A 20,164-nucleotide genomic window follows, 5' to 3' on the forward strand; every position below is an offset into this window, starting at 1 on the left:
AATAATCTGCCACTGTCGGCCGGGCACGGTGGCTCATGCCTGTAATCCCAACACTTTGGGAGGCCGAGGTGGGCAGATCACGAGGTCAGGAGATCAAGACCATCGTGGCTAACACGGTGAAACCCCGTCTCTACTAAAAATATAAAAAGTTAGCTGGGCGCGGTGGCAGGCGCCTGTAGTCCCGGCTACTCGGGAGGCTGAGGCAGGAGAATGGCGTGAACCTGGGAGGCAGAGCTTGCAGTGAGCCGAGATCACGCCACTGCACTCCAGCCTGGGCAACAGAGCAAGACTCTGTCTCAAAAATAAATAAATAAATAAATAAAATTTAAAAAATAAATAAAAATCTGCCACTGTCCCCCAGCCCTTGCACACACACACATACCCATTTCTACACACAAAGCCTATTTCTCCTCCCTTTGGCCTCACTTCCACTTACTTTCTCTTCTAGCTGTGCCCTTCTCAGATGCCCTTCTTCCCTCTACCTCTAGAACTTCAATATCTACAAAAGGATCTTCACTGACATGGTGAGCTCTCCTGGAACCAACTGTGCCGAGGCCTATCATAGCTGGGCTGATCTTCGAGATGTCCTCTTCAACCTGGTGAGGAAGTGAAAGGGCTGCTCTGTCTGTCCTTGTCCTCATCTCTTCTTTCATGCACATAAACCTTTATTCCCAGATGTATTTTACCTTCCTCTGACAGGTGGCCATCAGAGACCACTCTATGGCCCTGGCACTCCTCTGACCCCTGAGCCAGGCTGTGCTGTCTCCCTCCTCTAGTGTGAAAACCTGGTGAAGTCCAGTGAGGCAAACTCTCCAGCCCATGAGGAGTTCAAGACAATGCTGCTGATCGCTCATTACTATGCCACGCGCTCTGCAGCCCAGAGCGTCAAACAGCTGGTGAGATGTACGGGGGCAGAGGAGCACTCAGTCAGAAGGGCTCATCTGCAAATGTATAAAGCTGAATTGATTCACGTTCTGGATTCTTCAGCTTGGGCTCTTGAATCTCCTCACCTCTCTTTCAGCTTCTCTTCTGCCTAAACAAATCTTTAGCCCTTGCTGAGGTTTTCTTCTTCTGACCTTTTTAGGGCTCTGTGCCCACACAGCCTCAGCCTCATTATGTTTAAACATCCAAATCGCATGATTTCTTTATTCACCTCCTATAATGTACACATATTCTGGGCTTATTTTTGACTGTTCACTGTATATTTATTTCATGTACTTGGATGATAGAATTCTAGAAGTGGAAAGAACCTCAGAAACAATCTAGGTGGCCGGGCGTGGTGGCTCACCCCTGTAATCCCAGCACTTTGGGAGGCCAAGGCGGGTGGATCACTTGAGGCCAGGAGTTCGAGACCAGCCTGGCCAACGTGGTGAAACCCCATCTCTACTAAAAATATAAAAATTAGCCAGGCATGGTAATGTGCGCTTGTAGTCCTGGCTACTCAGGAGGCTGAGGCACGAGAATTGCTTGAATCTGGGAGGCAGAGGTTGCAATGAGCTGAGATGGCGCCACTGCACTCCAGCCTGGGCGACAGAGTGAGACTCTGTCTCAAAAAAAAAAAAAAAAGAAAAAGAATTGAACCTAGGCCCAGGTCTCTTGTTCAGAGAAAAAAAAAAGAAAAAAAAAACTAAGACCCAGAACAGCTTGAGATCCAGAGCAGTTTAATCATAATTGTTGTTTTTTAGTTCTGTGGCTGCCTTACAGGATCATTGGTCTGGTAGCTCAGTCACTTTGGTGCCATATTCATAATGCTTTGACTTTAATCCCAGGAAACCGTGGCTGCCAGGCTTTCTGTTTCACTCTTGCGTCACACCCAGCTACTACCTGTAGACAAAGCCTTCTATGAAGCAGGCATTGCTGCCAAGGTGAGCTGGGACAAGGAAGGGTGGGGCAGATGGGAGGAGTCAAAGATTGGAAAATAGAATATCCCTTCTGCTCTGGTAGAGGAAAGCTGAGTGTAGGGCTGATGTTACAGAGGATGTAGTCCTCCTATGTCTTCCCGGATTTTTCTCCCTGGATCCCAGAGAAATAGCATTCAAGCCCAGCTTGCTCACTCCCATTTGCATCTGGATCCCAGAGAAGTAGCATTCAAACCCAGCTTGTTCACTCCCATTTGCAACTCTTCTCTGCTGCAGGCAGTTGGCTGGGAGAACATGGCACTTATCTTCCTCAATCACTTTTTGGACCTGACCAATGTGAGTAGGGAAGCTGTGCCCTGAGGGTGGCGGTTTTTGCCGGTCGCAAGCTGTGCCTAGCTCATGGTTGCCCACTCTATTGCAGGCAATCGAGGAAGGGACTCTAGATGGCCTTGACCACTCCGATTTTCAGGATACAGACATTCCCTTTGAGGTGCCACTCCCAGCCAAGCAGCATGTACCGGTAAGGGCACAGGGTTGGAAAACGGGAAGGCCTCACCAGTGTGAGTGCCTTGAGGAGGGAGAACATCTTTGTGCTGCCATCTTTGGAAGGACCTCAGCCCTCACTGTTCTTTCAGTGGAAGTAGAAGCAAAGTAGAAAGAAAAGGCTGTGATTGCATCCCCCAATCCAAGGAGGATTTGTGGCTAAAAGCTGGTATACAGGATGAGGGCTTAGCAAACCCCTCCTCACCCACCCACCCTAACTTGCCCTGCCCTGCCCTGTGTGAAGCTACCATTCCCTCTTGTCCTTTCCAGGAGGCTGAGAGAGAAGAGGTTCGAGACTGGGTGCTTACAGTCTCCATGGACCAGCGGCTGGAGCAGGTTCTGCCTCGGGATGAGCGTGGCGCCTACGAGGCCTCCCTAGTGGCAGCAAGCACTGGGGTTCGAGCCCTGCCCTGCCTTATTACAGGTATAGAAGCCTACAGCACCCCAGATCCTGTGGTGGGTGGAAAGCAGCAGGATCAATACACTTAATTTTACTACGATTCAGTAAAGGGTACAAAAGACAGGACCGTGCTTTCTACTCCCCAGGCCGCTCCTCATTTTTCCCTCAATCTCTCAAACCCCAGTTCATCATTTTTTCTTCCTCCACAGGATACCCCATTCTGAGGAACAAAATTGAATTTAAGCGGCCAGGGAAGGCTGCTAACAAGGACAACTGGAATAAATTCCTTACGGCCATCAAGGTTAGAGAGGGGGACTTGAAGAATGAAGGCAGAGGGCAGCACTAAAAAAGAAAAAAAACAAGTCTGGGTGCAGTGGCTCACACCTGTAATCCCAGCACTTTGGGAGGCCAAGGCGGGCAGATCACCTGAGGTCAGGAGTTTGAGACCAGCCTGGCCGACATGGTTAAAACCTCGTCTCTACTAAAAATACAAAAATTAGCCGGGCGTGGTGGCGTGCACCTGTAATCCCAGCTACTCAGGAGGCTGAGGCAGGAGAATCGCTTAAACCCGAGAGGCGGAGGTTGCAGTGAGCTGAGATTGTGCCACTGCACTCCAGCCTGGGCAACAAAGCAAGACTTTGTCTCAAAACAAACAAACAAACAAAAAAACCCACATACACACTAGAAAGATGGGTGGGATTACAGGAAGGCAGATGCAGACCCTGAAGCCTGCAATGGAGCTGATTTTCTATTTCCAGTACTAACAAGTTCCTCTCATGTTCTTCCATTTGCTCACAGACCTCCCACAGCCCAGTGTGCCAGGACGTGCTGAAATTCATCAGTCAGTGGTGTGGAGGGCTCCCCAGCACCAGCTTTTCCTTTCAGTAGTCGGTAGAGCTGAGGAAGAGTTAGGGCCTCTCCCTCATTAAAGTTTTATCAATAATTGAGACCACTGTATTCTTTGATCAAAGTCACTCCCAACACCACACAGTGCCTTTTCCCCAAAAGGAATCATAATCAAGTAGAAGAAAATAGAAGTTACTTTATTACAATTTGTTATCTCATCCTGAGGTCAGGGCCCCTTGCTTAGTGGGAAAAAAACCCTTTAGGACTGAGTCTCGGAACAGCACCTGCTGGACAGAGGGGAGAACCAACCCAGGTCAGAGGGGAAAGCAGTATGGCAAGACCTAGACCCAGTTCTAAGAGCACTTCCCTGCCCCCACTCTTACCCGGGCCACTACCTTCAAGGCCCATTACCTGTCCTAAACCCAACTTCTCTGTGATGCCCGGATTTCTTGATTTTGATCCAGTAGCTGCTCATTTTCCTGCCTTTTACATTGAGGAGATTCAAGCTCTGTCATTTCCTCTAGCTGCAGAAGAAGGTGGAGTTAGACACCCTTGCCCTGAATGATAGGTCAGCATCTTTTTTTTGTTTTGTTTTTTGTGGCGGAGCCTCGCTCTGTCGCCCAGGCTGGAGTGCAGTGGAGCGATCTCAGCTCACTGCAACCTCCGCCTTCCGGGTTCAAGCGATTCTCCTGCTTCAGCCTTCCAAGTAGCTGGGATTACAGGCACCCGCCACCCCACCTAATTTTTTGTATTTTTAGTAGAGACAAGGTTTCACCATGTTGGCCAGGCTGGTCTCAAACTCCTGACCTCAAGTGATCCGCCTGCCTCAGCCTCCCAAAGTGCTGGGATTACAGGTGTGAGCCTCTGCACCCAGTCGGTCAGCATCTTTTCAACACAGCCAGTCTCTGTGGAATGAACCCTTCCTGTTCACCTTCCTTACCTGCCCCTGAAGTCCGTCCTTCCTGCAGGGCCCAACTCCACGTAGAGTGAATGCAGCCACACAGCAGTAACCAGATAGAGCAGCCTCCCCTGCAGACATGAGCAAAGAAGGGATCCAGAGAGCCAAGGCTGTATCCTGAAAAGCAAGAAGGATGGGGAGTAGGAGGGAGTAGGGCAAGTGCAGCAAATAGGGGAAATTAAAAGGGCAGGACCAAGGCTTTGTAGACCACAAGAAGGAAGAGAATGTGCTCACATAGATTCTTGTGGGGTCAAAGGGGCAGTCAGTATGTCCCGGCCCCTCATCCAGTGGTACCAGAGGATCCAGCAGTCCTGGGTGGCAGTCAGCAATAAGGCGGCGGCCACCGTTGGCCACAGTGAGTGACACAGCAAGCAGGAGGCCCAGGGAGCAGGCAGCGGACAAGAGCAGGTTCACCAGAGCTAGTGCCAGCAGGGCCCAGTGCTGGCAGGGACAGGAGATCAGGGTGAGCAGCCTGGGCCTGGCTAACTCTCTCAGTGACTAGACACCCAGTTTCTCTATTTGAGGCTCCTCCAATCTATTCAAAGACCAAGCTCAGTCAGCCCCCATTTCCCTGACTCAAGCCTACTCGTTAAAAGCTCCAGGAAGTCCCTTCTCACCAGTGGAGAGCGAAGAAGGTTCCTGGACGCCAGGAGGGCCACAAGTCCCACGGAAACGCTCTGTGGAAGACACAAAGCCTTTGGCCTGCTGGGCTCTCCGGGCGCCCGGCCCCCGCCCCGGGTCGCCTGCCGCGCTCACCAGCAGGCCCGAACCGACGGAGATGACATTGGCCACGGTGTACTCCGGCGTGACAGCGCCGCGGGGATTGGCCACGTGCCGCAGGACAGTGCCGTGCAGCACGGCCCCCAGCAGCAGGTTCACGTGGCCCACCAGGATCAGCGCGAGGCCCACACGCATCAGCCGCCGCGGCCCCCGGGCGGCGTCTGCAAAGCACGGGGGAGGGCAGGGTTGAGTCGGGCGGGGAGGGGAGAGGCGGCTCGCGGTGGGTTAACCGCGGGCAGTAGGACGGGCCAAGGGTGGCCCCAGGGGAAGGAGACTAGACGCCAGGGCCCGGAAGTTACCGAAAGTGCAGAGACTGCAGCGCCTCATCCCGTCCGCCCCGCCAGCCGCAGGGCCGCTCTACCTGGGCCCGGCCCCGCCCCAACCTGGGCCCCGCCTCCGTCCCGGGTCCCCCCTCCCACCTGGGCCCCGCCTCCGCCCCGGGCCCGCTCCCCCTGGCGGGAAGGGCGCGAACACACGACGCTTTTAGCAAAAAGTAGACTTTTATTACAGCAGCAACTGAGGCGAATCGAATGGCCCCCCAGGGCCACCACTGCAGCACCACCTTTCTCTCCCGCCCCGGCCGCCCCAGCGGGATTGTAGAATTCGGCTCCCCTAGTGCCCGTGGGCCTCCTTTCCACACAGGCTGGGCGGGAGCCGGCAGATCAGCGACTAGCCCCCAACTAGAAGGCCCAGGCCCACGTCTGTGCAAAACAAGTAAACAAAGTGCAGAGGGGAGGAAGAGAGGGGAGGGGGAGGATGATGCTCAGAACCAGGGAGCCCCCCCAGCCCTCCTGAATAATAAAGGAGGGAAGGGGCTTCACAGGGTAATACTGACTGGGGGGAAGGGACAGGAGGGCTGCAGCACGTCCAGGGACAGCCACAGCACAGATCAGGGCCTGGCCCGAGTGAGCTCTAAGAGGAGACGGTGACAGCGGCTGAGTTGAGGGTACTGTTCCTGGCAAAATTGAACTTGTTCAAGGTCTCTTCTAGCAGAGAAGTCAACCGGCTCTGGTCAGCCTGGGGGAGAAGAGCTCAGTGAGATGGGGGCTGAGAGAAGAGAAAGCATGGGGGCAGCCAGGGCAGATGAAGGCAGAAACCTCACCTCACTAATGAAGCCCAGCTGTACCAGCTCAGCCGCCAACTCGGGGATATTCTCATCTGACAAAGAAACAGGAGGGGGTGAGTACAGTATGGGACTGAGGGACCTGGGGCCCTTCAGACAGCCCCACTAGGGCTAAATTGTCAGATCCACCCACTGCTTTAGGGTCTAAGATAGTCATTCTGTGTGAGTCAATGTGTTACTGCCCTGTCACCTCCCCCACCCCTGAATATGTCCCTAAAAGATAAGGCTCATAGACTCTCCATCCTCTGAGGGAAACGAGAGACTCACTTGGCATCAGGTCACAGCTCAGGTGCCGGTTCAGTTTGTCCTCCAACTTCAGCAGAAGCGTCAGCTGGAGAATAGGACAGTCAGAAAATGAGACTTTTCTTCCCTACCCTCTGGCCACTAGCCCTGCGCAACCCTAGCTAGCCCTGAGCCTTACGTGGTGTTTGACTCCCTCCTCCACCGACTCAATGTTGCACTGCATCAGCACCACCTAGGGAGGGAAGAGAGAGTCACTCTAGAGACCTGTCCGTAAAAAACCCAAAACCTAGACGTCTTTCGAGCCCATAGGACATGGCTGCTAGGGAGCATTTTCTCTAAAGGATAGAGCCTTATTTGAGATGTCCTCTCTCCCTTCCACCACAACCATGGAGACAATCCACACCCACACAGCCCCCACCTTGCGAGTCTCCACCTCAGCTGGTTCAGGTGTCGGAGTCTTGACAGAGGGGGGCACAACAGGTGAAGTCACCTCCTCCTGCTGTGGCTGCTGGGGCCGAGGCAGCCCAAAGGCTGTCAGAGGATAGATCCCATTCCTGGAGGGAGATGAAGACAGGTCACATGGGCTCTGTGAACACCTTAGGATACCCAACCCTGCCTGCTTCCTCAAGAAAGCCTGCCTTCTCACTCTGCTCTCACCTGACATCTTCAAGGAATTTATCTAATTCCAGAGCTGGTGACTGAGAGTACCTGGACGAGAAAAGAGAAAGGAGATGGAGGGAAGGAAACAAGCAAAATAGCAAATTCAAGCATTCCCAGAGAATGGACAGTTTATAGAGCCTCAAGAGTGGTAGTGACCAATCTGCCCCTTTCAGACCCTCTCAGTTAACTCACAAAGTCTGAACTGGTTCTCTTCCTGGTCCTGCAGGGATTTCAGCCAGTACGGCACTGGTATCCATGTTTTTGGTGATCTCCTCCAGAGCGTTCTCTGGGATCATGTCTGGAGGGCATGATGGAGTGGGATGTTATGAAGGGATAGTCAGATTAAATGTCATAGAAGGCATGCAGGCAAACGGGTAAAGAATCCCTTTGGAGGCCTGGCACAGTGGCTCATGCCTGTAATCCCAGCACTTTGGGAAACCGAGGCAGACAGATCACTTGACGCCAAGAGTTCAAGACCAGCCTGGCCAACATGGCGAAACCCCATCTCTACTAAAAGTACAAAAATTACCCACGCATGGTGGCACATGCCTGTAATCCCAACTATTCGGGAGGCTAAGGCAGAAGAATAGCTTGGGCCTGGGAGCTGGAGGTTGCAATGAGCTGAGATCAAGCCATTGCACTCCAGCCTAGGAGACAGAGTAAGATTCTGTCTCAAAAAAAAAAAAGAATCCCTTTGGAAATAGAAGAGGAAAGCAAGCATGCCAGTGATAGTTACAGGGCTCCAGATTGGAAGATTATTCCCCATAGGGCCAAGAGGACTCACGTTGGTGTCCCACAATGCAGTGGGCAGCAAGGAGTTTGAGCGAGGGCACTTCAAACAATGCTGGGTGGAACAGAAGTTCTCTGGCTGTTGGTCTGCGAGCAGGCTCAGACTGCAGGCACTTTTGAATGAACTCCTAGAAAAGAAAACAAGGAACTGGAGCAGGCATCTGGCAAGCCCCCCAATGTGTTCATCTTTATAGCTCTCATTCTACTTAGCACAAGGCTTTGTACATAGCAGGGGCTCAGCACTTACTGAGAAAACAATATATTGGCAAATGCACCTGAAAGGGCTTCAAAAACTGTAAGATATTATATGAAAGATACCATCCACTGCCTTTCTGGTTTTAATTATTTTTCTGCTTTCCAACTACAAGCTTTCTTTTTTAAGGTTCACACCTTTTTTTTTTTTTGAGATGGAGTCTCGCTCTGTCGCCCAGGCTGGAGTGCAGTGGCGCAATCTCGGCTCACTGCAACCTCCGCCTCCCGGGTTCACGCCATTCTCCTGCCTCAGCCTCCCGAGTAGCTGGGACTACAGGCGCCCACCACCATGCCCAGCTAATTTTTTGTATTTTCAGTAGAGACGGTTTCACCGTGTTAGCCAGGATGGTCTCAATCTCCTGACCTCGTGATCCACCCGCCTCGGCCTCCCAAAGTGCTGGTATTACAAGCGTGAGACACCGCGCCCAGCCCCACACTTTCTTTTTCCTTAGTTTCTACCTCTCTGCTTTATTAGCCAACTCACTGCCTATCTTCTTTTCTAAATCTTGCCAAATTTAGCTTCTCTCTTCCCAAACTTACCCAATGTGATCAATATTCACCATCTTTTTTATTTCACAAGCCTAGTATCACAATTTCCTTTGCCCACAATCACTGAATTCACCGAATTTCCCAGGATTCCTCTAACCATTCTGCCTTATTTTCTTTCTTTTTCCTGAGACAGGGTCTTGCTGTGCCACCCAGGCTGGAGTGGCACGATCACAGCTCACTGCTGCCTCAACCTCCTGGGCTCAAGCAATCCTCCCACTTCAGCTTCCAGAGTAGCTAGGACCACAGGCATGTGCCACTATACCCAGATAATTTTTTTTTTTTTTTTCATAGAGATAGGGTTTTGCCACGTTGCCCAGGCTAATCTCGAACTCCTGAGCTCAAGTGATCCTCCCACCTCAGCCTCCAAAAGTGCTGGGATTAAAAGTATGAGCCACCGTGTTCCACCACCGCCTCCTTTTCTACCTCCTGCGCGTCCCATGACAATTAACCTGCTTTCCTGCTTTTTACCTTGAGGGCTAACAAGGTCACACACCTAATCTTTCACTTGAATACTCCACCTCAATGCTGAAGTAGAAACTTACTCCACACTATCCTCCTGACTTCCCACTAGTCTTCTTTTCTCTTCTGTTCCCTACTATACTTATCTAATGAGTTACAAACTGTTCTTGTTTGGACCTTCCTGTCCAGACTCTACTTACTATAGTCTATCAACTGATTCATAACCTTATGTCTTTTACATCTTAGCTCATTATTTCAGGGCACCGTCCCTAACTAAAACTGTATAAATATAAAATCCCAAACAACTGGTTTAATTTAAATTGACTGATGTGCTTAAAAATATAAAAATGGCTGTCTGAGAGTATACAGCAATTGCCTGAAGTAACCATCAAATTAATTTACCTCCATGTAGACACATAAATTAACACACATTTTTTTCTTTTTTTTTTTTTTTTGAGACAGTCTCGCCCTCTTGCCCAGGCTGGAGTGCAGTGGCCCAATCTCAGCTCACTGTAACCTCCGCCTCCCGGGTTCAAGTGTTTCTCTTGCCTCAGCCTCCCGAGTAGGTGGGACCACAGGCCCACACCACCATGCCCAGCTAATTTTTCTATTTTTAGTAGAGACAGGGTTTCACCATGTTGGCCAGGCTGGTCTCAAACTCCTGACCTCAAGTGATCCACCCACCTCAGCCTCTCGGAGTGCTGGGATTACAGGTGTGAGCCACTGCGCCCAGCCAACACACAACTTTTTTTTTTTTCTGAGGGAGTCTCGCTCTGTCGCCCAGGCTGGAGTGCAATGGCGCGATCTCGGCTCATCGCAAGCTCTGCCTCCCGGGTTCACGCCATTCTCCTGCCTCAGCCTCCCGAGTAGCTGCGACTACAGGCGCCCGTCACCACACCTGGCTAATTTTTTTGTATTTTTAGTAGAGATGGGGTTTCACCATGTTAGCCAGGATGGTCTCAATCCCCTGACATTGTGATCCGCCCGCCTCGGCCTCCCAAAGTGCTGGGATTACAGGCGTGAGCCACCGCGCCCAGCCTCCAACACACAACTTTTAACCCCAGTATCATCCATCTTAACCCCCTTACCTGTACGTTTCTATGCAAAAACATGGTAGGCACCTCCCAAGAAAATGTTTACAGATTTTTTGTGTCCTTTCTGTTATGTTCCCTAGCTCTTAGGAGCATATGCCCAGTGGGTACAAAGGAAGAAAAACCAGAAGACATTTGAAGGTCAGTTGAGGAGGGAGTGATCCTGAAGATCCTTACCCTCTGTAATGGGTCTTCTAGAAGCTGGATGGCACTGCTGATGGCTTCCTGTGGCACATATGAAGACTCTCCATTGCCCTGAATCTCCAGCACTGCCATCTTCAGTGAGGAAGAATTAAAAAAAAAAGTAGACACCTAAGAACTTCAGTGCTCCCACAATCACTCCCTCCAAGCCAGCGCCTTACTTGTCCTCCCTCCATTGCCAATTCCATCTTCTCATTTGACCCCTTTCCCCCCTCCCCTCCAGTCTCCTCACCTCCAGTGCACACATGCCGAAGGAGTAGATGTCCACTGCTGTTGTCACATTAGTGACTTCTAGGGAAAACAGAGAAGGCTTTGGTTAATCAGAGGATTGGGGGCTAGGGTTGGCAGGAATGCCTTAGAAAAAAAAAAAAAGAAAAGAAAAATATTTTGTATGCAGGTAGAGAAGGCCTAGAAGTTTCAGTTATATTGCCTCTGTACCTCAAGTTATAAGGTGCAAAAGCAGGGGGATGAGGACAGGGCAGAGAAAGCAGGAAGGCTCACCTCCATACTCTGGTGCAAAGAAGTGTAGATTCTTCTGCTCTTCTCGACAAGTCTTCACATGATTGTTGATAGTGTCAGGAGCCACTGGGAGTAGGGGAGACACCCACAATCTGACCACCATCAACGAAGAATAGTCTCACTCCAGAGAGAGGCCCCAAAAGCCAAATTCTCTCCTGAAGTCTCCTTTCTGATGACCCTCAACAGTCATAAACATATTCCCTTTCCTGTCCTGAACTACAGACCACACATGGATGCCACCTACCTCCCCTTTCTTAGGCCTACTGCTTCTCATCTGATGTCCCTAACTCAGGAGCAACAAAAGCACCAGACTAAATTAACAGATACACAGGGGCTTCAGGCTGGTCTAGAAGCAATGAAGTTTAAGGAAAAATTTTCACTTGTACCGCGTTCACCTTCCCTAAATCCCAGGTACATCTAATCCCTGCTCACATGAAAATATTTGGTTTTAGTTTTTTCATCCACCTTGCAAATAACATAAAAACACAGGCAACCCTTCCTAATCTGGGGCAATTGGAGACCTCAGGAACTTGGATAAATAAGGATAAGAAGTATTAACATACAGCTCAGAAGGTAGCCTCCTTCTTACCCACCTTTGCTGAGTGAAACTCAAAAACAGCTCAGAATTGAGCTAATACCCTTGAATCTGTTCCACTTTTAATCCACCAAAACGTTTTAGACTCCTGTTCTACCCCCTTATTCCTCAACACTGCCTGCCACAGGGCTGAACGAGGAACCAGGACCAGGCCCAATTTGGACTCACTCAGATCATAAACAATGACTACAAGTCACAGAGAATCTGGGAGCACAGTATGATCTGGGAACTAGCCTGATGATGAGGGAGAACATGAATCCAGGAGGTAAGTGGCCAGCCAGGCAGAATCCACATGAAACAAGCAGGTTATGGAGGGACAAGCAGGCGGAGGGCTGGCAGGGCAGAAGCTAAGCAGGCATAATTAGGCAGGGAAGATAGGGGAAGAGGGTTTGCTCCCACGACTGCATGCACTGGGCAGCCGCCAAGGGAGCAGAGGGAGCACAAACAGAGCCCCAAGTGGGGCAGAGGGAGCTCTCACCATTAGCAAAAATCCTATGAAAGACTGTTGGGAACAGAGCAGCCCGTAAGCGGGAGGGAGGAAAACAGAGAAAAGTTGTGAGCGATGGAGCAGCCAAGCCCCAGACAAATGGACACACAAATACCACACAGACACAGCACACAGAAATGTTGTACACTGCACACAAATACATAGCAAATGAAAGCACTCACAGCAGGCACAGCCTGGAACCTCCTCTGGCAGGGTCTGGCCCCAGGATTCAAATCAAACCTCAAACCCATCTCTTGCCCTTTCCCAGCCTCCTATCAGTATCTCTGTATTAACCCCAATTTTCCCTTCAAAAAGGTGTAAGATTATATATCCTACCCCCTCTCCACTAATTAACTGGCCTCTCCTATGAATTACCCCTAGCAAGGTCCTTTCTCTTCTCACCAGCCCACACCTCAGAATTTTGCTCTGTTATCCCCCATTCCTTTCATCTTACCCCCATGGTTCCCAAATTCCCGAGGCTCCCCTGCCCAGAACCTCTCCCTCCCCTCACCAGAGCCAATCTTGATGAGTCCGTTGTGCTGGATGAAGATGGTGTCACAGGTCAGGTTCCCATGGATGATAGGGGGGTCACAGGAGTGCAGGTAGCTGTGGGGGCACTGGGCTGTTAGAGGGGCCACTGGGAAATTAAGGGCAGGGGGAACCCAAGGGTTAAGAGGAGCAAGGGCCAGGTCTCCTGCTGGTCACCATAAAGATAATCCCCACACTCTGAATCTCCATTATGCCTGATGATTTAAATAGCTGGATAAGCACTAGGAGAAAGAGGTAGGAGGTAAGTGTCGTGGTTAGGGCATTAGGATGCACCCTTTAAAAGACCCGTAGGGGGCCTAATCTTGACAGTATATGATTCGAAGAAAGTGGGGAGAGGCAGAATAGAACAGAAGAGTAGTGCCCTGAAATCTGTTTGGAGTAACTACATCAGGAAATATGGGTAAGAAACTAACCAGGTACTACTTACCTTAGGGCAGAGAGGATTTGTGTACACCAACGCTTCCATGCCTGGAACAAAGTTTGATCCAAGGGTCAGCAGTAATTCCCTCTCTTAACTCTCTCCCACTAGCTCCTTCCATCCCTTCCTGATCAGCTTCATTATTAACATAGTCATTTTTACAACCACCCCCAAAAACCAGCCTAAAACTTTGTCTGCTCTCCTTCTATACCTTTTCATTCATGGTCTTGTGGTTCTTTTTGGTCTTCTTCAGAAATTGCTTCAGACTCCCAGATGACATGTATTCTGTGATAAAAATGACCTGGGGAGGCAAAGCACTTACTAAAAGGCCGTATAGTAGAAATGATCCCTTCCCTTGTAACATATTTTAAATTTGAAAGTTTGTTAAAATTTCTCTCCTTTTGTTCTTAGCTTTACTTACCTAGACTAAATAGGGCAATGAAAACCATTTTTTTTTTTGAGACGGAGTCTCGCTCTGTCACCCAGGCTGGAGTGCAGTGGCGCGATCTCGGCTCACTGCAAGCTCCGCCTCCCGGGTTCACGCCATTCTCCTGCCTCAGCCTCTCCGAGTAGCTGGGACTACAGGCGCCCGCCACCACGCCCGGCTAATTTTTTTTTGTATTTTTAGTAGAGACGGGGTTTCACCGTGGTTTCGATCTCCTGACCTGGTGATCCGCCTGCCTGGGCCTCCCAAAGTGCTGGGATTACAAGCGTGAGCCACCGCGCCCGGCCAATGAAAACTATTAAGCAATAAAAGTTATGGGAAGAAGGAAGCAAAAGTTCACTCATTTTCTGCCCAATCTATAGCCACACAAAAGGCATAGGTGACAACTGAAGCCCTACTCTTATCGCCATTACAGCTGATTCCAGTTCTGTTTCAAAACTACCTTGTTTTAATCTCTGAGTGTAAAATGGAACAATAATAAATGTAGCTAGTCTCTTTGCAGTAAGTTCAGGAAATATGGGGAAAAAATTCTTACCCTGGCCTTGTTCTCTTTAATGTCAGCCCAATATTTGTGAAACTTAACAATGTTAAGATGCTCCAATTGAATCAGATTATCAAACACAGCACGAACCTTTTCCTGAAAGCAAGGGAGACAGTGGAATAACAGAGTTCACAAATCACTGTAATGATCCTGAGAAGCCATTCCCTATCCCTCCCCAGAAACGATCTAACCCCAACATACTCTCCTCATGGGCAGCTTCCCAACACCAATTCCTTTCTAACATCAGTGTTCCAACATTCCCCAGGCTTCACCTTTTCAGCATCACCTACCTCCTGCAGCTTGTAGTTCTTGCGCTCAGAGAACTGTACCTCATTCCACACAACCTCTACACCTTCCTCTGTATCCATGGCCAGGTATGCACTGTCAATACCTGGTACATTCCGTTGATTCACCTGAGAAGAAATTCATATGAAACACAATTAAACTTATCTCACAAATCCTCCATTTTAACCCTCCATATGATCATCTCCTCCTAGCCCCCAACCTATTGAAGTTTGGTAGGCCTCTTTTAAGACTTTGCTTTTCCAGTTCTCACCTTTCCAGAATTCACTCGCCCAAGAGTGACTGTACCATAACCCTACCTCTTCTCGCCTCTTCTGCCAGCGCCCACAGGGCGACTCTTCCAAAATCTCAGACTCATCTTCACTTTCTTCTTCTTCCTCTGGGGAAGCAGCTGAGGTTGTGGAGGTCACAGGAGGTGACACTGATGTCAGGCCAGGAGCTGAAGATGAGGATTCTACCTTTGGTTCTGAGCCACTGCTAAGTACTGTCTGAGACTCCCCCTCCGACATGCTGGAAGGAACACTCAGGCCTGCATTGGTTGGGGCAAATATGGAGGGAGAAGGCAGAGAAAGTCAGGATACATCTGTAAAGATTTGGTAATCCAGGCTGGACGCGGTGGCTCATGCCCGTAATCCCAGCACTTTGGGAGGCTGAGGTGGGCAGATCACCTGAGGTCAGGAGTTCAAGACCAGCCTGATCAACATGGTGAAACCCCATCTCTACTAAAAATACAAAATTAGCTGGGTGTGGTGATGCGTGCCTGTAGTCCTAGCTACTCAGGAGACTGAGGCAGGAGAATTTTTTTGAACCAGGGAGGTGGAGGTTGCAGTGAGCTGAGATCGCGCCACTGCACTCCAGCCTGGGTGACAGAGCAAGACCCCATCTCAAAAAAAAATTTAGCAATCCAGCTGAGCACAGTGGCTCACCCTTGTAATCCCAGCACTTTGAGAAGCCGAGGCAAGAGGTTCATTTGAGGCCAGGTGTTTGAGACCAGCCTGGGCAACAAAGTGAGACCCCATCTTTACAAAAAAAATTTAAAAATTAGCAGGGCAAGGTGGTACACAGCTATAGTCCCAGCTACCCGAGAGGCTGATGATGAGAGAATCACTTGATTGCCCAGGAGTTTGAGGCTGCAGTGAGCTATGATCATGCCATTGGCTAGGCAACAGAGGGAGACCCTGTCTCAACAACAACAACAAAAAAAAGATTTAATAATCCTAATACTTCATCTGCAAATTCAAAAGAAAATAAAACAGGCCAGGCATTTGAGACCAGCCTGGACAACATAACAAGACCCCAGCCTCTACACAAAACTTTTAAAAATTAAAAATAGAAAACACACACCACCTTTGTTTCCTTTAAATCCAAAATCAGAATCAGTCCTAAATACTGAAACATTAACTATTCTCACTCTAGTCTAGAGAAGGGGAGCTATCTTAGTTGAAGATGACCTACCCAGGAATGACAAACACAAGATTTATGGCAGTCTAACCCCACTTAGAGTAAGGTTCAAATCAACAACAAAATCAGGTGCTCCATTCCTTCTTGGCAAATACTCATCCAATAGGCTTCCCTTTGAATCCCCAAGTACACCCTATTTGTACTGTGCTCAAGAATTAAGCTATGTGTGGCTGGGCACAGTGGCTCACGCCTTTAATCCCAACACTTTGGGAGGCCGAGGTAGGTGGATTACCTGAGGTCAGGAGTTCTAGACCAGCCTGACCAACATGGCAAAACCCTGTCTCTACAAAAAATAAAAAAATTAGCTGGGTGTGGTGGCACACACCTGTAGTCCCGGCTACTCAGGAGGCTGAGGCAGGAGAATCACTTGAACCCAGGAAGCAGAGGTTGCAGTGAGCTGAGATCGTGCCACTGCACTCCAGCTTGGGCAACAGAGTGAGACTCCGTCTCAAAAAATAAAAAAATATAAACTATGTGGGCGCTATTCAGAACAGATGACTCCAGACTCCAAAATGTTTCACTGAGACAGCCTTAAAGCTAGACCTGTAGCACCCTCAGCCAACTTATCCAGCTGAAACACTTGGCTAATTTATCCAGCTAGAACTAATCTTGGCATTCACTATCCATCCCTTCTCTACACAGAACAAGCCCACTAGTCCATGGTGAGGCTACCCTTGGGGCAGATGACTGGCAGTTGTTAGTGACTTCATCCCTGATGACCTCACCTTTCCTGTGATGTGAGTATGACAAATGGGTATTGGTTAACAACATTTTTTTTTCATTCACTCATTTAACATGTTTTATTAAGCATTTATTGTGGGCCATGCACAGGGCTAAGCCCTTGAGATACAATAACAAACAAAATAAATGCCCACATTCAAGCAGCCACAAATTCAAGTCAGAGCTAAGACTTTAAGCTTCCAGCTTTCATTTCATTCACATTGCTCAAAGGCTCTGAAGTTTCCATTCTCTGGGGGACTAAATCTGATATAGGTTATTTCTTTTTTGGCAGAGGGGATGGAGTCTCACTCTGTCACCCAGGCTGGAGTGCAGTGGCGCAATCTCGGCTCACTGCAACCTCCGCCTCCCAGGTTCAAGTGATTCTCCTGCCTCAGCCTCCCGAGTAGCTGGGACTACAGGCACACGCCACCACACCCAGCTAATTTTTTGTATTTTTAGTAGAGATGGGGGTTTCACTGTGTTAGCCAGGATGGTTTCAATCTCCTGACCTCATGATCCACCCACCTCAGCCTCCCAAAGTGCTGGGATTACAGGTGTGAGGCACCACACCTAGCCTAGGCTATTTCTTACAAGTACAAATAACTCAAGGTACAACTTTTATAGGAAAAAGTATTATACAGCATAACATTTTTTTCAGGGTCATGGGTACTTCAAGAAAAAGAATTCTCAAGAGCTAAATGCCATTAACTTGTACAAAAAGTCTCAAGACAACCACTTAATGTTATTTCATATCTCTAAGAACAAAGACTGTGAAGGAGTTGGAACCTGTGTGTGCTCGGCTCAAGAGAGTTCTCTACAGTATGAAAGAGAGACCCTGGGCCAGGCAAGCTGGCCCACGCCTGTAATCCCAGCACTTTGGGAGATGGTGGCAGGCAGATTGCTTGAGCTCGAGTTCGAAACCAGCCTGGGCAAAAAAAAAAAAAAAATACAAAAATTAGCAGGGTGTGGTGGTGCACGTCTGTAATCCCAGTTTATTGAAGAGGCTGAAGCACGAGAATCACTTCAACTCAGGAGGCAGAGGTTGCAGTGAGCCCAGATGGCGCCACTGCACTCCAGCCTGGGTGACAGAGTGAGACTATGACTCAAAAAAAAAAAAAAAGAAAAGAAAAGAAAAAGAAAGTGATATCCTGGAAAGTAAATGTGCTCCTCTAAGTTCAGAAGTCTCCAGTCAACACACCAATCTTTTGAAAAACCCACATTTATTTTTAGAACTCTCTAATGCCCATTTGTGCCCATCTCTGCCCCCAATCTACACTACGTTTAACTCAACTCAGGAGATTTTTATTAGAAGACAGTCTAGTAAATACCAAAGAGCAATAGGCAGTACAGAGGAAATCTGGCAAGATATTCTTTCCCTATGTTATTTTCTAGATCCTGACTTATTCTAGAGAGATTTGCCAGGCGCGCTGGCTCATGCCTGTAATCCCACCTACTTAGGAGGCTGAAGTGGGAGGATCGCTGGAGAGGGATTTAACTCAGCCAGCCAGGAAAGCTACTATCTGCCTGTTTTAGTAATCTACCAGAAAACTTCTGTTAGAGATCATGTTCCTTCTTCTGAAAAGTAGCTAAGAAAATGGTAAGACACTATCAGTTACTTCCTTGAGCAGCTGCATTCACTGAATGCATCTAGAATCTGAACAACTAAATAAAATTCCCAGCCAGACTACAGTAGGAAATAACAGTAGAATTCTAATACAGGAAAGCGGTAGCCAATGGGCTCCAAAGAAACTTATGGACCGAGGACACAAACAACTAATCCACAGTAGGGCACCACAGGAGACACAACCCTTCATCAGAGATAGATGCCCTTGGAATTTGCTTATCCCCCCCCCACCACCTTCCTAATTTTTGTGACTTTTTGTCCCTTCCTAATTTTTCCTTCGCAGGCAAAATGAGGGCAGTGCCCAAGATCCTCCAGCACTCCTCCTATTGATGAAGAAACCTCTGCGACACTGGGAGTTTTGCCTCGGAGCCGCTGAGAGGTTTTAAAGAGATCACACATGGAAACGCCCCTATACGCCCATAAGGGGATTCTCCTCGCCGCCTCCAGCCACCCTGAGACATGCAAGTAAGTGTGTTCACTTTGGAGTAATGCAGATCGCCCTGCAAAGTTTTTCCCCGAGACTTTCGTTTATTGGACAGCAGCCCCTCTGCGTGTCAACTCCTCTGCAAGAGCTCGCGGGCCCGGGCCTCTCAGCTGTCCTCACCCTGAGCAGACCAGAGGGCCTCTGAGACCCGCAGCACAGTCCAGTCGGAAATAAAACCGCTCGGGGGAGGAACCTGGCCCCTAGAATTTCACACTCCAACAGGTCGCATGCCCTGCGTCTGGAAGGCAGCCGCGGCCCGCGCGGGCACCAGGCTGGGGCCCAGGGAGCCAGCGGCGGCCACCTCATCAAAGGCCGGCCCGACAGCGTAGTCAGGGGCGCAGGCCACGCCCCCGCGCAGTCTGCGCGCCGCCCCGCGAGCAGGCCCGGCCAGGCCGCCGAGCTTCCGCAGGCCTCCGGGCCGCAACCGCCGCCCCCGCCCCCGCCCCCGCCCGCCGGGCCCCGCCTCTCTCAGCCGGAGTTCCAAGCGAACGCCAGGGCCTCCCGACCCGCGCCCGCAGAATCCCGGGGCGCCGCCGCCAAGCCAGAGAGGCCAGAGAGGGCTAAGCAGCGACTGCGGGGCCGAAGCGGCCCCTCGGCTCCAGCAGGCAGGCCCGATCGGGCCTGGGCTACTGAGTGAGCAGGGCCGCCTTCAGCACCCGCCTGGCGGGTCCCACCGTCCCGGGCCTCGGAGGCCGATCCTTCCGTCCTCTCGCGAACCCCTCCCCCCGGGGCCCTCTTTTCCCTGGGCGCTCACCTCCCGACTCTGCGCCCCGCAGCCTGCGCTTCAGCTCCAGCTCGGGTTCCGGGGCCCCGGATCACAGCGACTCCCTCACAGCTGCGCTCCTCAGCGCAACCGAACTGCGGGCCCCGCCCTCGCGGCGCCCCGACCAACAGATGGGCGGTGCCGCACTGCCGGCAGGTTTCCATTGGGCGACGTTCTGGGTGGGCGGGGCCCGGCCTCGGCGTTCGCTGAGGTAGGCTTCCACCCGCTCTTCTCCCCTTGCGCCGGTCCAGCGGAGACCTCTCGGAGGGGTCGATGTTTTCGGTCCCAGCTGGGGCTCGTCTCTCTGTCTACCCCACCGCCCGGTCGAGGTGCCCCAGATGGTTCTGCTGGACGCAGGGAGAGCCTCCTACCTCTTCCTGAAGGCGCCATGACAGTTCTAATGCCCGGAAAAGACAAAAGGAGCGAAAGACGTAGCCTGTCCGAGAGGAGCGCCCCCACCCCAGCCCCCGCCTGCATTATTTTGGAACGAGACTGGTGTGCA

General features: G+C 50.4%; 3 protein-coding genes across 13 annotated transcripts in view; 1 reads left to right on the forward strand and 2 right to left on the reverse strand.

Annotated features, from left to right (window-relative positions):
* Window positions 1-3,745, forward strand: part of IFT172 (intraflagellar transport 172) — a 43,933-nt gene extending 40,188 nt beyond the window's left edge. For 2 of the 8 annotated variants that reach the window (XM_055252183.2, XM_055252184.2), the window contains exons 41-48: window positions 489-599; window positions 777-896; window positions 1,770-1,865; window positions 2,136-2,195; window positions 2,281-2,379; window positions 2,673-2,826; window positions 3,012-3,103; window positions 3,601-3,745. In XM_055252183.2, the coding sequence (XP_055108158.1) occupies window positions 489-599; window positions 777-896; window positions 1,770-1,865; window positions 2,136-2,195; window positions 2,281-2,379; window positions 2,673-2,826; window positions 3,012-3,103; window positions 3,601-3,690 (822 nt within the window). In that variant the 3' untranslated portion in view covers window positions 3,691-3,745. Of the gene's footprint in view, window positions 1-448; window positions 600-675; window positions 897-1,769; window positions 1,866-2,024; window positions 2,196-2,280; window positions 2,380-2,672; window positions 2,827-3,011; window positions 3,104-3,600 lie in introns of those variants that run through there. The other 6 variants (XM_055252182.2, XR_008652404.2, XR_008652405.2 and 3 more) reach the window with 6 other exon arrangements.
* Window positions 3,746-3,824: 79 nt separating this feature from the next.
* KRTCAP3 (keratinocyte associated protein 3) lies at window positions 3,825-5,765 on the reverse strand. 2 transcript variants are annotated; one of them, XM_055252241.1, is made up of 7 exons: window positions 5,686-5,765; window positions 5,363-5,547; window positions 5,224-5,283; window positions 4,841-5,047; window positions 4,589-4,723; window positions 4,060-4,172; window positions 3,825-3,932 (listed from the first exon to the last, which is right to left on the reverse strand). In XM_055252241.1, the coding sequence occupies exons 1-6, from the start codon at window positions 5,711-5,713 to the stop codon at window positions 4,065-4,067; spliced, it is 723 nt and encodes a 240-aa protein (XP_055108216.1). In that variant the 5' UTR covers window positions 5,714-5,765; the 3' UTR covers window positions 3,825-3,932; window positions 4,060-4,064. The 2 variants fall into 2 exon arrangements, with proteins under 2 accessions (XP_055108216.1, XP_055108215.1); XM_055252240.1 differs by having other exon boundaries at window positions 3,825-3,935.
* A 102-nt stretch (window positions 5,766-5,867) lies between these two features.
* On the reverse strand, window positions 5,868-19,798 carry NRBP1 (nuclear receptor binding protein 1). 3 transcript variants are annotated; one of them, XM_055252204.1, is made up of 19 exons: window positions 19,654-19,798; window positions 14,910-15,139; window positions 14,598-14,720; window positions 14,302-14,403; window positions 13,533-13,622; window positions 13,331-13,371; window positions 12,866-12,960; window positions 12,346-12,369; window positions 11,255-11,338; window positions 10,986-11,044; window positions 10,730-10,828; window positions 8,197-8,329; window positions 7,605-7,710; window positions 7,410-7,460; window positions 7,171-7,306; window positions 6,931-6,984; window positions 6,777-6,840; window positions 6,489-6,544; window positions 5,868-6,403 (listed from the first exon to the last, which is right to left on the reverse strand). In XM_055252204.1, exons 2-19 carry the CDS (start codon window positions 15,117-15,119, stop codon window positions 6,299-6,301), a joined length of 1,632 nt encoding a protein of 543 aa, XP_055108179.1. In that variant the 5' UTR covers window positions 15,120-15,139; window positions 19,654-19,798; the 3' UTR covers window positions 5,868-6,298. The 3 variants fall into 3 exon arrangements, with proteins under 3 accessions (XP_055108179.1, XP_063479931.1, XP_055108181.1); XM_063623861.1 differs by lacking the exon at window positions 12,346-12,369 and having other exon boundaries at window positions 10,986-11,041; XM_055252206.1 differs by lacking the exon at window positions 12,346-12,369.
* Window positions 19,799-20,164: the final 366 nt, after the last annotated feature.

This window comes from Symphalangus syndactylus, chromosome 18, assembly GCF_028878055.3.
Source record: "Symphalangus syndactylus isolate Jambi chromosome 18, NHGRI_mSymSyn1-v2.1_pri, whole genome shotgun sequence".
Lineage (NCBI taxonomy): Eukaryota > Metazoa > Chordata > Mammalia > Primates > Hylobatidae > Symphalangus > Symphalangus syndactylus.

Excerpts from the sequence above, each read along its gene's own strand:
- NRBP1 (XM_055252204.1), bottom strand. The coding sequence starts at position 15,119 with ATGTCGGAGGGGGAGTCTCAGACAGTACTTAGCAGTGGCTCAGAACCA. Across the intron at positions 12,370-12,865 it reads ACTCATCAAGATTGGCTCTG|TCTTTCATAGGATTTTTGCT; the intron begins GTGAGGGGAGGG and ends TGTTCCCAACAG. Across the intron at positions 6,545-6,776 it reads GAGCTGTGACCTGATGCCAA|ATGAGAATATCCCCGAGTTG; the intron begins GTGAGTCTCTCG and ends TTTCTTTGTCAG.
- KRTCAP3 (XM_055252241.1), bottom strand. The coding sequence starts at position 5,713 with ATGAGGCGCTGCAGTCTCTGCACTTTCG. Across the intron at positions 5,284-5,362 it reads CCGTCGGTTCGGGCCTGCTG|AGCGTTTCCGTGGGACTTGT; the intron begins GTGAGCGCGGCA and ends TGTCTTCCACAG. Across the intron at positions 4,173-4,588 it reads AGGACGGACTTCAGGGGCAG|CTAGAGGAAATGACAGAGCT; the intron begins GTAAGGAAGGTG and ends CTTCTTCTGCAG.